The sequence below is a fragment of the Colobus angolensis genome, unplaced genomic scaffold, assembly GCF_000951035.1.
Source record: "Colobus angolensis palliatus isolate OR3802 unplaced genomic scaffold, Cang.pa_1.0 Scaffold336, whole genome shotgun sequence".
Taxonomy (NCBI): Eukaryota; Metazoa; Chordata; class Mammalia; order Primates; family Cercopithecidae; genus Colobus; species Colobus angolensis.
The window spans coordinates 102,292-115,717 of NW_012116666.1; the positions used below are offsets into that span (position 1 = coordinate 102,292).

At 41.9% G+C, this 13,426-nt stretch overlaps 1 protein-coding gene, 1 long non-coding RNA gene and 1 pseudogene across 3 annotated transcripts in view; 2 read left to right on the forward strand and 1 right to left on the reverse strand.

Moving 5' to 3' along the window:
* ZNF337 (zinc finger protein 337) overlaps positions 1 to 3,163 on the forward strand; it is a 32,825-nt gene extending 29,662 nt beyond the window's left edge. Inside the window, exon 6 of one of the 2 annotated variants that reach the window (XM_011952166.1) lies at positions 35 to 3,163. In XM_011952166.1, the coding sequence (XP_011807556.1) occupies positions 35 to 1,308 (1,274 nt within the window). In that variant the 3' untranslated portion in view covers positions 1,309 to 3,163. The remainder of the gene's footprint in view (positions 1 to 34) is intronic. The other variant, XM_011952167.1, reaches the window with a different exon arrangement.
* The window catches only part of LOC105519000, a 7,555-nt gene extending 2,126 nt beyond the window's left edge, over positions 1 to 5,429 (reverse strand). Inside the window, exons 1-2 of the long non-coding RNA XR_001002909.1 lie at positions 5,311 to 5,429; positions 2,341 to 2,496 (exon numbers count right to left, since the gene is read on the reverse strand). This is a non-coding gene — a long non-coding RNA (uncharacterized LOC105519000). The remainder of the gene's footprint in view (positions 1 to 2,340; positions 2,497 to 5,310) is intronic.
* A 735-nt stretch (positions 5,430 to 6,164) lies between these two features.
* Positions 6,165 to 6,749, forward strand: LOC105519019 (annotated as a pseudogene).
* Positions 6,750 to 13,426: the final 6,677 nt, after the last annotated feature.

Genomic DNA, 13,426 nt, shown 5'->3' on the forward strand with positions numbered 1-13,426 from the left:
GAGAAGCCTTTTGTGTGCAAGGAGTGTGGGCGAGGCTATACTAATAAGTCATACTTCGTTGTGCACAAGAGAATACACTCAGGAGAGAAGCCTTACAGATGCCAGGAGTGTGGCCGAGGCTTTAGCAATAAGTCACACCTCATCACACACCAGAGGACACACTCAGGGGAGAAGCCCTTCGCGTGCAGGCAGTGTGAGCAAAGTTTTAGCGTGAAAGGAAGTCTCCTCAGACACCAGAGAACACACTCAGGGGAGAAGCCTTTTGTGTGCAAGGATTGTGAGCGAAGCTTTAGCCAAAAGTCAACTCTCGTCTACCACCAGAGAACACACTCAGGGGAGAAACCTTTCGTTTGTAGAGAATGTGGGCAAGGGTTTATTCAGAAGTCAACCCTCGTGAAACATCAGATCACACACTCAGAGGAGAAGCCTTTTGTGTGCAAGGACTGTGGACGAGGCTTTATCCAAAAGTCAACCTTCACTTTACACCAGAGGACACATTCAGAGGAGAAGCCTTATGGATGTCGGGAGTGTGGGCGAAGGTTTCGGGATAAGTCCTCGTATAACAAGCACCTGAGGGCACACTTGGGAGAGAAACGTTTTTTCTGCAGGGATTGTGGGCGAGGCTTTACCTTGAAGCCAAATCTCACCATACATCAGAGGACACACTCAGGAGAGAAACCTTTCATGTGCAAGCAGTGTGAGAAAAGTTTCAGTTTGAAGGCAAATCTTCTTAGACATCAGTGGACACACTCAGGGGAAAGGCCCTTTAATTGCAAGGATTGCGGGCGAGGCTTCATCCTAAAGTCAACTCTCCTCTTCCACCAGAAGACACACTCGGGGGAGAAGCCTTTCATCTGTAGTGAATGTGGGCAAGGATTTATCTGGAAGTCAAACCTTGTGAAACACCAGCTTGCACATTCTGGCAAGCAGCCTTTTGTATGCAAGGAGTGTGGGCGAGGCTTCAACTGGAAGGGAAATCTCCTCACACACCAGAGGACACACTCAGGGGAGAAGCCCTTCGTGTGTAATGTGTGTGGGCAAGGCTTCAGCTGGAAGAGAAGTCTCACCAGACACCACTGGCGGATACACTCAAAGGAGAAGCCTTTTGTGTGCCAGGAGTGTAAGCGAGGCTATACCAGTAAGTCAGACCTCACTGTGCATGAAAGAATACACACAGGAGAGAGGCCTTATGAATGCCAAGAGTGTGGACGAAAGTTTAGCAATAAGTCATACTACAGTAAGCACTTAAAGAGACACTTACGTGAGAAGGGTTTTTGTACAGGGAGTGTGGGTGAGGCTTCATCTTGAAGTCATATCTCACCAGCCATCAGAGGACACACACAGGAGAGTAATTTTGCTTTGTTACAAGCTTTAGTTGAGGCTGCATAACTTGTTTGTGAAGATATAACAAAGGCAGACAGAATCCAGAGGGCCACAGAGAACCTGAATTCAACCCATGTGTCCCCAAGAGATTCGGAGAAAAGAGGTCAATGTTTAAGGAACAGAGATGCCAGTTGAGGGGAGGGGATTATCTGGGCTACTGGGGAAATATGGTCTCTTTCCTACTGAGCACATATTCTTGTATTTGTGCCAGGCTGTGCCTTCTAAGCACTGCTCTTAGCCAGTGACTGCAGAGCAGGGATACCAAGAGAGGTCTGTTACTGACAATCTCCCCAACCTCCTTGGACTGCAAGGAATCTAGGACACCTCCACCAAACCTCTTCTTGCACTTTCCTTCCCTCTGGCTGCCCTCCCAGCCTTCCTTGGTTTGAATGTTTTGTCTCCTCCTTAATTTATGTTGAAACGCTACGTCAACTGTTTACTGTTGAAACAGTGTGACAGTATTAAGAGGTGGGACCTTTGGGAAGTGATTAAGTCAAGTCATGAAGATAGAGCTTTTGTGAATGGGATCAGGTGCCCTTATGAAAAGGCTTGATAGAGGGAGTTTGTCCTGTGGCCCTTCTATTTTCTGCTGTGTGAGGACACAATGCTCCTCCCTTCCAAAAGATGCAGCATGAAGGCATCATCTTAGAAACAGACATGAGCCCTCAACAGACAATTGAACCTACTGATATTTTGATGTTGAACTTCACAGCCTCCAGAACTCTGGGAAAATAAAGTCCTCTTTATACATTTCCTAGCCAGTGGTATTTTGTTATAACAGCTCAAAAAGACTAAGTAACTGCTCCCCCTCATCATTCTCTCACAATCATATCTTGAAATAAAATCTCTATACATGCAGTCCCATCTTGGTCTTTGCAGAGAACTCCCTCCAACACGCTGATACCAAAAACAGTCTGACAAAACAGGTGGTAAAACAGGGATCTGGGGACCACTCACCTGCCTGGCAGGAGTAAAGCAGGTTGGCTAGTGGGGCACAGGTAGGTGGTTAGCTGCAAAATATTTCACAGGTGATTTCCCGAGAAAATGCCTCAATGATAGAGAATGCTGTGGCATGTGTGATGATGCAGGCCTTGGAAAATGTAGGGAAAGTGCCTACAAAGAGCGGAGTAGACTGATTATCGCTGATCTGCATTACCACCTGCAGAAGGACCTTGAGAAACTGAAGACTTCATTCAGCCATGAGCAAACAGTGAATGGTTAAGTAAACCAGGACTCCTTGGTGAGTGCTTACAAGGCCTTTATCTTCTTGGATAGAAGGCAGAATCATTGCCCAAATATGTGGGCTGAAGGCCTTGTAGTTACAGTGGCAAAGCTCTACAGATGTTGGAATGCTTAGCCAATGCATGTCTATTTTGTAGAGGTCAGACCCTTTGTGAGGAAAATCTGGGATCCTGAAAAATGATACAGGAACATCTCCATGGATGCCCAAGATTGCCTCTGCCATGCTCCCAGCCACAGACCATCTGAGTGTGTTGACATGGCCCATCCTTCCTTATGAATAGCGTTTCCACCATTCATTACCACAGAACCTTCACAATTAAGGCCAGCTTAATGCACATGTGCCCTACATAGCTGTACACAACCCCTGTCCAGCACAGGGAAGACACATGAAATACGCCTATCCTTTTGTAAATGGTATTTGTGATGCTTGCCCTTCAACTTCCATAACTTTCCTCATACTCATTTTGAGTTTCACTGCACACTGTGGGTTCACCAGAATTCTGTGCTTCTCTTCCATATTAAACACATTTACATCTGAGTAATCAGGGACACTGACAGCCCCAAGGACACCACTGTCCATTTGGACCCAGAATTTGATTTGAATTCAGAAGACAACATCTTAGCATAAACAGCCAAGGAAACTGGTCAATGCATTTCCTGCTCAAGTTCCTGTTGAGCAGGAAAATGATCACACAGATGGGATTCGAAACATAAGGCAACTCATAGCTACTTTTTCCCTGTTTCTTACTCAACATGAAGTTAGTGCACTGGTAGAATGTGCATTTGGAGAAGTGAAGTAAAACAGTTGAATTAGAGATTAGACACAGCAGTTCATGCCTATAATCCCAACACTTTCTGATGCCAAGTTGAGTGGATCGCTTGAGTGCAGGAGTTCAAGACCAGCCTGGCCAAAGTGGCAAAATCCCATCTCTACAAAAAACTAGCCAGGTGTGGTGGCACATGCCTGTAGTCCAAGCTACTTGGGAGGCTCAGCTGGGAGGATCACCTGAGGCTGGGAAGTTGAGGCTGCAGTGAGCTGTGACCACACCACTGCACTCAAGTCTGGGCAACAGAGTGAGACCTTGTCTAAAACAAAAACAAAAGCAAAAAAAAGGTTGAATTAGTTTCTGCAACATTTCTAACATTCTAAAAAAAAAAACACACATCCTAATAGGAGCAACAAAGTAGAAACTGTGTCATTTCACTGATTGTGTTGATTAAATGGGCAATGCACAATATAATGAACAGGAAAGGTCGACAAATACATATGCACACACACACATATATAATATAATTATATAAATACATAATTATATTTGGGATTACACCTGTAATCTCAGCACTCTGGGAGGCCGAGGCAAGTGGATCACAAGGTCAGGAGATTGAGACCATCCTGGCTAACATGGTGAAACCCAGTCTCTACTAAAAATACAAAAAATTAGCCGGGTGTGGTGGCGGGTGCCTGTAGTCCCAGCTACTCGGGAGGCTAAGGCAGGAGAATGGCGTGAACCTGGGAGGTGGAGCTTGCAGTGAGCCGAGATCGCGCCACTGCACTCCAGCCTGGGTGAGAGTGAGACTCTGTCTTAAAAAAAAAAAAAAAAAATTGCCAAGAACTACCCAGCATGTATCAGCAGAAAGTTGAGTCCCTAATATGACAGTATTCCTCAAGAAAATAAACTATTTACCTGGGGACAAACTGACTACATCAGCCACCTGCCAGCCTCTAAAAAACAGTGATTCAACCTCACAGGGATAAATACCTGGATTTATTCCAAACATGGATTTGCCTTTCTAGTCCTGAAAGGCTCAGCTAGCACTGTTATTCATGCCTGATCCAAAGACATGAAATACCAAGTAATATAACATCCAACCCAGGAGATTCACTTCATAGCAAAAATGCTATCAGAGTGTAAGAGTAGATAACAACTCGAAATATATATGTATCCAACAACAGCGCACTCAGATACATAAAGCAAATACTCACTATAAAAAAATAAAGATTCCAAGACAATAACTATTGAGAACTTCACTCCACTGTCAGCATTGGATCATCTAAACAGAAAAATCAACAAACATTGGATTTAAACTGCACTTTAGACCAAATGGACCTAACAGATATTTCAGAATCTTTTATCCAACAGCTGTAGAACACACATTCTTCTCATCAGCACATGGAACATTCTCCAGGGTAAACCTAATACATTAGGCCACAAAACAAGTCTCAACATTTTTTTTTTAAGACAGGGTCTCGCTCTGTCATCCAGGCAGGAGTGCAGTGCTGTTATCATAGCTCACTGCAGCCTTGAACTCTTGAGCTCAAATAATCCCGTCTTCATCCTCCCAAGTAACAAGGACTACAGGTGCACACCACAATGCCTAGTTAATTTTCAACGTTTTGTAGAGACAGTGTCTCACTATGTTGCCCAGTCTTGTCTCAAACTCCGGGCCTCAAACAATCCTACCACTTGAGGAGCTTCAGATTCCCAAAACACTAGGATTACAGGCGTGAGCCACCAAGCCAGGCCTCAACAAATTTTTAAAAATTGAGGCCTGTAATCCCAGAACTTTGGGACGCTGAGGCAGGCGGATCACAAGGTCAGGAGTTCAAGACCGTCGTGGCTAATATGGTGAAACCCCGTCTCTAGTAAAAATACAAAAAAATTAGCTGAATGGGGTGGCGGGCACCTGCAGTCCCAGCTACTCAGGAGGCTGAGGCAGGAGAATGGCATGAACCCAGGTGGTGGAGCTTGCAGTGAGCCAAGATCCGCCACTGCACTCCAGCCTGGGCAATAGAGCGAGACTCCGTCTCAAAAAAAAAAAAATTTAAATCACATCTAGTATCTTCTCAGACAACAATGGAATAAAACTACGTATCAATAACAAGAAGAACTTTAGAAACTACAAATCCATGGAAATTAACATTCCTGAATGGTGGTCAATGAAGAAATTAAGAAGGAAATAAAAACATTTCTTCAAGTAAAAAATGTTGGAAACACACATCTCAAAACCTATGGGATACAACAAAAGCATTGCCAGGAGGGAAATTTGTAACAATCAATAACTAGAGTCAAAAAGCAGAAAGACTTCAAATAACCTAATGAGACACCTCAAGGAAAGAAAAACCAAACCCCAAATTAGTAAAAGGAAGACATAATAAAGATCAGAGCAGAATAAAACAAAATAAGAGACAAAACCTACAAGGAAACAATCACAGGGAAAGTTGTGTGTTTTTTTGTTGTTGTTGTTTTATTTTTTTTTAAGATAATCAATAAACCAGTAGCCAGACTAACCAACAATACAAAGAGGAAGCTCAAATAAATAAAATTAGAAATGAAAAAGAAAACATTACAACTGATTCCACAAAAATGCAAAGGATCATTAGAGACTCTTATGAGCAACTACACACTAACAAAGTGGAAAACCTAGAGAAAACGAATAAATTCCTAGATGCATTTTATATAACAAGATTGAATCATAAAGAAATACAGGCTATTCTAGCCACGGTGGCTCCACTAGGTGATATGTTCTCTTAGCAGCTACCAGGGATCCCACCACCCACATTGGAGCTCCGGGGCCAGGCTTCACTTCTTCAGGCAGCACCAGATACTCTAAGACCTTCTAACAGTACCGGGTGAATGAGTTGGAGTCATCTTTCAAGGCTTGCTTAGCTTCTCTGGTGAGTCAGGACTATGTCAATGGCATTGATCAGGAAAACATTTAAACTGGTGTTGATCAGTATATCTAGGAGTTTCTGGATACTGCAACACAGGCAGAATGTTTTCCTACAGAAAACGATTGCAATTATTTGTCCAGACACCAGAGCAAGTTACCAAAGAGGATGTCTCAGAACTAAGGAATGAATTACAACAGAAACACACACTGTCCAGAAGCACTTGACAAAGCTGAGGCACTGGCAACAGGGGTTGAAGGGCATCAAATGTGCAGCACAGAACACCAGCCAGCAGCCCTCAGGGCTCCTCCATGTACCTCAAGCAGGCATCTGCCAACATCCCTGTACCCCAGAAGCTGACCTGAGCACAAAGAGTCAAGGCCATCAGCCCAAGATTGGGCTGGTGTCTGAGGCCGCCCTGTGCAGACAGTTTGCCACAAATCCCTTCTTGTGAACTTGGGATTTTGAATGAAGGAGTTAGTTTTATGCTCCCACCTAAATTTTTTTCACTATTTTTATAAGCTGTTAATGTCTTAAGTAATTCATAAAATGCCCAGAGTTTGAGTAAACTAAATTCTTTTTCTCTTTAGCACAGTTAAGAATGTTAGTGTGGTGACACTTATAGATTCTGTGTTTTTATGTTTGTATGACTTTTCATTTTTGTGTGTGTATTTCCTATTATTTGATCTGAGGGAAAAAAAATTGCAATAGCCTGAGAATCAGGGGATTAGGATTTTGGTTGTAGGCCTTTTATGATAATTACCCTTCAGTGGTAGTATAGAAAAATATGTAAATTTGCTGTGTTTCAAGACTTCAGAATACTTCAGTAGAGGAATCTAATGCAACAATGTTTGTAATGCTTCCAAAGCTCTTAGAATGGGGATTTTTTGTGTGAATAGGTCAGAATAGGATTAAGGTTTCCTGGGTTAGGACAGTCACATTACAGTAGGATCCTTAGGTTGATGCTGACTTTTATTCAGGGTAAGGTTATATTTTGTGTGGTGTTTGTTTACTTTTTTTGTTATAGGGAGGGACATAGTAGGATCAGTGATATGCTAAATTTTGTCATGTTCTGCAATAAGGAATCCATTTAAGTAATGGGGCAGACCCTGTTCTCAGTAACATGGCAGTTGGGGCATAGGTGAAGTATGAGAGGCTAAAGCTTGCTCTGATTATCTTTTTTTGTTTTCAGTTTTGTTTGCTTATATTGTTTTTATTTTACATTTTGGGAAGAGAGAGATTTTCCATTAAGGAAGATTTTTGCTGTGGATTTGATTCCAAGGGACTGGGGTCTCAGGGTGGAGGTGGGCTTGCGGGTGCGATCCTTGGCTACTTAACCTCCACCAAGAGCATGCGGCGCCTCTGCCTTTGGGAAGATATTTTGCTCTCTCGTTCGTTCCACAGGCCACCTCAGCTACTCTGTTGAATTGCTGTTAAGAAATACTCACAAGCATTGTTTCCAGCTCTCATTGCGTGAGGTTTTCCCGTGTTTTGTGCAGTCTTTTATTAGATTACATCTTTTTACTCAGAACAAATGCTTCACTGTCATCTGAGCAGGGAGTACTCCTGTGGCTCAGTGTTTTGGCTCACTTTGTTTTCTCCAGCCTTGAAGGTCCCTCCCACACACACTGACATCCATTCATGTCTTGATCTGACCTAGATGCCACCCGGTCCCTAAAGCCTCCCAGCACCTTTTCTGCTGCCTCCCTAGGGCACAGGACTTTTATCTCTTCTATCGTCCTTGTTAGGTTCTCCCTTGTGGGTTAGTCATTTGTATCTGTCTCCCTGCCCATCACTAACTGTACACCCATAAATATTAGACATTATTCCCCTTGAATATACCGGGACCATATGTTATTTATCCTTATAAATGATACCTATTACTCTGTTTTGTCTGTGTATATACAGTATCTGGCATTGAACCTGTGATTAATTGCCTGAGACCAATGAATCCCCTCTGTTAGAATGTATAGTTTAAACAAAACTTTTAAAACCCACATTATGTTACCTCAAGGTTGTTAGCCTAGTCATTGAATGGTGATTCAAAACTCTGATTAGCAGCTTTAGATTTCTTGATTAAAGACCTAAATAGGCCGGGCGCGGTGGCTCAAGCCTGTAATCCCAGTGCTTCGGGAGGCCGAGACGGGCGGATCACAAGGTCAGGAGATCGAGACCATCCTGGCTAACACGGTGAAACCCCGTCTCTACTAAAAAATACAAAAAACTAGCCGGGCGAGGTGGTGGGCGCCTGTAGTCCCAGCTACTCGGGAGGCTGAGGCAGGAGAATGGCGTAAACCCGGGAGGCAGAGCTTGCAGTGAGCCGAGATTGCGCCACTGCACTCCAGCCTGGGCGACAGAGCGAGACTCCGTCTCAAAAAAAAAAAAAAAAAAAGACCTAAATAAACTAAGTTTTAGGGATTTTTTTTTTTTTTTTTTTTTTGAGATGGAGTCTTACTCTGTCACCCAGGCTGGAGTGCGGTGGCGCGATCTTGGCTCATTGCAATCTCAGCCTCCCAGGTTCAAGCAATTCTGCCTCAACCTCCTGAGTATCTGGGATTACAGGTGCCTGCCACCATGCCCAGCTAATTTTTTGTATTTTTAGTAGAGACGGGGTTTCACCATCTTGGCCAGGCTGAACTTGAAATCCTGACCTTGTGATCCACCCGACTTGGCCTCCCAAAGTGCTGGGATTACAGGCATGAGCCACCGCACTCGGTCTTTCTTTTTTTTTTTTTTTTGAGACAGAGTCTCACACGGTTGCCAGGGCTGGAGTGCAATGACCCCATCTCAGCTCATTGCAATCTCAGCCTCCCAGGTTCAAGCAATTCTGCCTCAACCTCCTGAGTATCTGGGATTACAGGTGCCTGCCACCATGCCCAGCTAATTTTTTTTTTTTTGTATTTTTTAGTAGAGATGGGGTTTCACTGTGTTGGCCAGGCTGGTCTCAAACTCTTGACCTCGTGATCTGCCCATCTCAGCCACCCAAAGTGTTGGGATTACAGGCTTCAGCCATCGCGCCTGGCCAGTTTTAGGCATTCTTTAAAAGGGGGTTTTAGTGAAAAGATTGGAAACTATTCTATTTAGTGCTCAGTGAAAATATTCTGAATTAATGTATATACCAGTTATTGCCATTTCCCTATTTAATTCAGAAGTTTTTTTAAAATAAATAGCAATTTTTCAATCTTGAAAAAAAAAAAGGAACAGAAAACCTGAACAGACTAATAATAAGTAATGAGATTGAATCCATAATAAAAAGTCTCCAAGAGTGAAAAATCTAGGACCAGATGGCATTGCTGCTACATTCAACTTCAAAAGAACAACTAACATTAATTCTCAAATTATTCCAAAAACATGAAGAGGCAGGAATTATTTCAAACTTAATCTATGAGACCAGCATTACTCTGATACCAAGGAAACAACAGCCAAAAAGTCCCTTATGAACATACAGTAAAAATCTTCAAGAGTACCAGCAAACTGAACCTAGCAACACATCAAAAAGATACCATGATCAATGGGCTCTACCTCGGGGATGCAAAAGAGGTTGGACATATGCAAATCAGTAAATGTGGTATATCACATCAACAGATTGAAAGACAAAAACTATGATCCTCTCAATAGATGCAGGAAAAGCATTGATATAAGTTAACATCCCGTCCTGATAAAAACTGTCAACAAACTAGGCATAGAAAAAACATACCTCAACATAATACAGGCCACATACTACAAACCCACAGCTAACATCATAATGAATGGGGAAAGCTGAAAGTCTTTCCTCTAAGAACTGAAACATGAATCAAATGCCTACTTTCACCTCTCTTATTAACATAGTAGTGGAAGTCTTAGAATCAAACACGATAAAGAAATAGGCATCCAAATTGGAAAATAGAAAGGCAAATTATCCCTCTTTACAGACAAGATGATCTTAAATATAGAACATTCTAAAGACGTCACCAAAAAGAATAAACAAATTCAATAAAGTAACCAAAAAAAATGGCAAGATGTGGAGAAAAGGCAATTCTTATACACTGCTGCTGGGAATGTAAATTAGTACAGCCATTATGGAAAATGATATGGAGGTTCTTTTTAAAACTACAAATCGAACTGCCATACAATGAAGCAATCCTACAACTTGGTATTTATCCAAAGGAAAGGAAATCAGGCAGGGTGTGGTGGCTCATGCCAGGAAGCCAGACAGCCCAGGAACTAAGCACATTCCTTCCCCTTCCCAGTCCATAAAACCTGGGAGCCCAGCCTCATAGTGGGCACCTCACTTGAGCCCCCCTCTCTGCTGGCAAAGAGCTTTCTTCTTTCGCTTATTAAACTTTTGCTCTAACCTCACCTTTGTGTCTGTACTCCTTAATCATCTTGGAGGTGGGACAAAGAATTCCAGGTGTCATCTCAGACAAGAAGAGACTGTTACATCTTCGTGCACTGCTGAGACTACAACACTATTATGAACAACTATACAACAAATTTCAAAACCTAAGAGAAATGGATAAAGTCCTGAACCTATAAAACCTACCAAGATTCAACCATGAAGAAATAGAAAACCTCAACAAACCAATAAGATCCAAGCCATAATAAAAAGTCTCCCCTCAAAGAAAAGCCTTGAACCTGATGGATTTACTGCTGAATTGTACCATTAAAGAACTAATACCAATCCTACTCAAACTCCTCAAAAAAACCGAAGAGGAAGTAATACTTCCAAACCCATTCTACAAGGCCAGCGTAAGTTACCCCAATACCAAAATGAGAGGAGGACACAACCAAAAAAAGAAAACTACATGCCAATATCAATGATAAACATAATGTAAAAATCCTCAACAAAATGCTAGCAAACAAAATTCAACAACACATTGAAAAAGTCATTCACCATGATCAAGTGGAATTTATTCCAGGGATACAAAGATGGTTCAACATATGCAAACCAACAAACATGATACAATCACATTAAAAGAGTCAATAACAAAAACCATTACTTCAATAGATGCCCAAAAAGTATTTGATAAAACTCAACATCCTTATATGATTTAAAAAAAAAAAAAACTCATCAAAATGGGTATAGGAGAAACTACCTCAAAATAATAAAGGCCATGTATGACAAACCCATAGCTAATAGCATACTCAACACAGATAAATTGAAGGCCCCTCCTCTAAAGGCTATAACAAGAGAAGGATGCCTACTTTCACTGCTATTATTCAGCGTAATACCAGAAGTCCTGGCCAGAGCAATTAGGCAAGAGAAGAAATGAAGGGCATCCAAATTGGAAAGGAAGAAGTCAAACTAGCCTTGTTTCCAGATGACATGATCTTATAATTACAAAAACCTAAAGACTCCACCAAGAACACTATTAGAATTGATAAATGAATTTAGTAAAGTGGTAGGGTACAAAACAACATACAAAAATCAGGAGCATTTACATATGTCAACAGTGACTGATCTGAAAAAGAAATCAAGAAAGCAAGGCCGGGCATGGTGGCTCATGCCTGTAATCCCAGCACTTTGGGAGGCCAAAGCGGGCAAATCACCTGAGGTCAGGAGTTCAAGACCAGTCTGACCAATATGGAGAAACCCTGTCTCTACTAAAAATACTAAATTAGCCAGGCATGGTGGCACATGCCTGTAATTCCAGCTACTCGGGAGGCTGAGGCAGGAGAATCGCTTGAACTCGGGAGGCGGAGGTTGTAGTGAGCTGAAATCGGGCCACTGCACTCCAGCCTGGGCAGCAAGATCAAAACTCCATCTCAAAGATAAAAAAAAAAAAGCAATCCCATTTATAATAGTTACAAAATATATAAGACACCTAGGAATCAATCTAACCAGAGAAGAAATATCTACACAAGGCTGGGCACAGTGGCTCACACCTGTAATCCCAGCACTTTGGGAGGTGGAGGTGGGTGGATCACAAGGTCTGGAGTTCGAGACCATCCTGGCCAACATGGTGAAACCCCGCCTCTACTAAAAATACAAAAAAAAAAAAAAAAAAGAGCTGGGCATGCATGGTGGCATGTGCCTGTAGTCCCAGCTGCTTAGGAGGCTGAGGCAGGAGAATCGCTTGAACCTGGGAGGTAGAGGTTGCAGTGAGCTGAGATCGTGACACTATACTCCAGCCTGGCAACAAAGCGAGACTCCGTCAAAAAAAAAAAAAAGAAAGGAAGGAAGGAAGGAAGGAAGAGTCCATACAAAGAACAAAGGAACACTGTAAAATTCTGATGAAAGAAACAGAAGAAGACAAAAATGAAAAGATATTCCATGCTCATGGTTTGGAGGAATTAATATTGTTAAAATGACAATACTACGCAAAGCAATTTACACATTCAATGCAATCCCTCTCAAAATATCAATGATATTCTTCACAGAAATAGGAAAAAAATTCTAAAGTTTATATAGAACCACAAAAGATCCCAAATAGCCATAGCAATCCTGGCAACAACAACGAACCTGGAGGCATCACACTACCAGAATTCAAAACTTACTACAAAGCTATAGTAACTAAAACAGCATGGTACTCACATAAAAACAGACATATAGATCAATGGAACAAAATAGAGGACTCAGATGTATACCCACATATTTACAACCAACTCCTCTTTGATAAAGGTGCCAAGACCATACAATAAAAAAAAGACAGTCTTTTCAGTAAATGATGCTGGAAAACTGGATAACTATCTTACAGAAGAATGAAACCAGACCCCTATCTCTCAGCATACATGAAAATCAAATCAAAATGGATTCAAGACTGAAATCTAAGACCTGGAATGATGAAAGTACCAGGAGAAAACACTGAGGAAATGCTCCAGGACATTGGTCTGGGCAAAGAATTTTGTATATGACCTCAAAACACACAGGTAACCAAAGCAAAAATGAAGTCCTAGCTAGTCAGGAGGCTGAGGCAGTAGGATCACTTGGGCCCAAGAATTTGAGGTTATAGAGATCTATAATTGAGCCACTACATTCCACTCTGGGTGACAGAGTGAGGCCTTGTATCTAAAAAATAAAAAAGTAAAAAGATTAAAAACAGACAAAAGATCTTAACAGACACATCCCAAAAGAAGACATACAAAATGACATTTTGACATATAAAGACATACAAAAAGACAATGTACAAGTGGTCAACAGGTATATGAAGC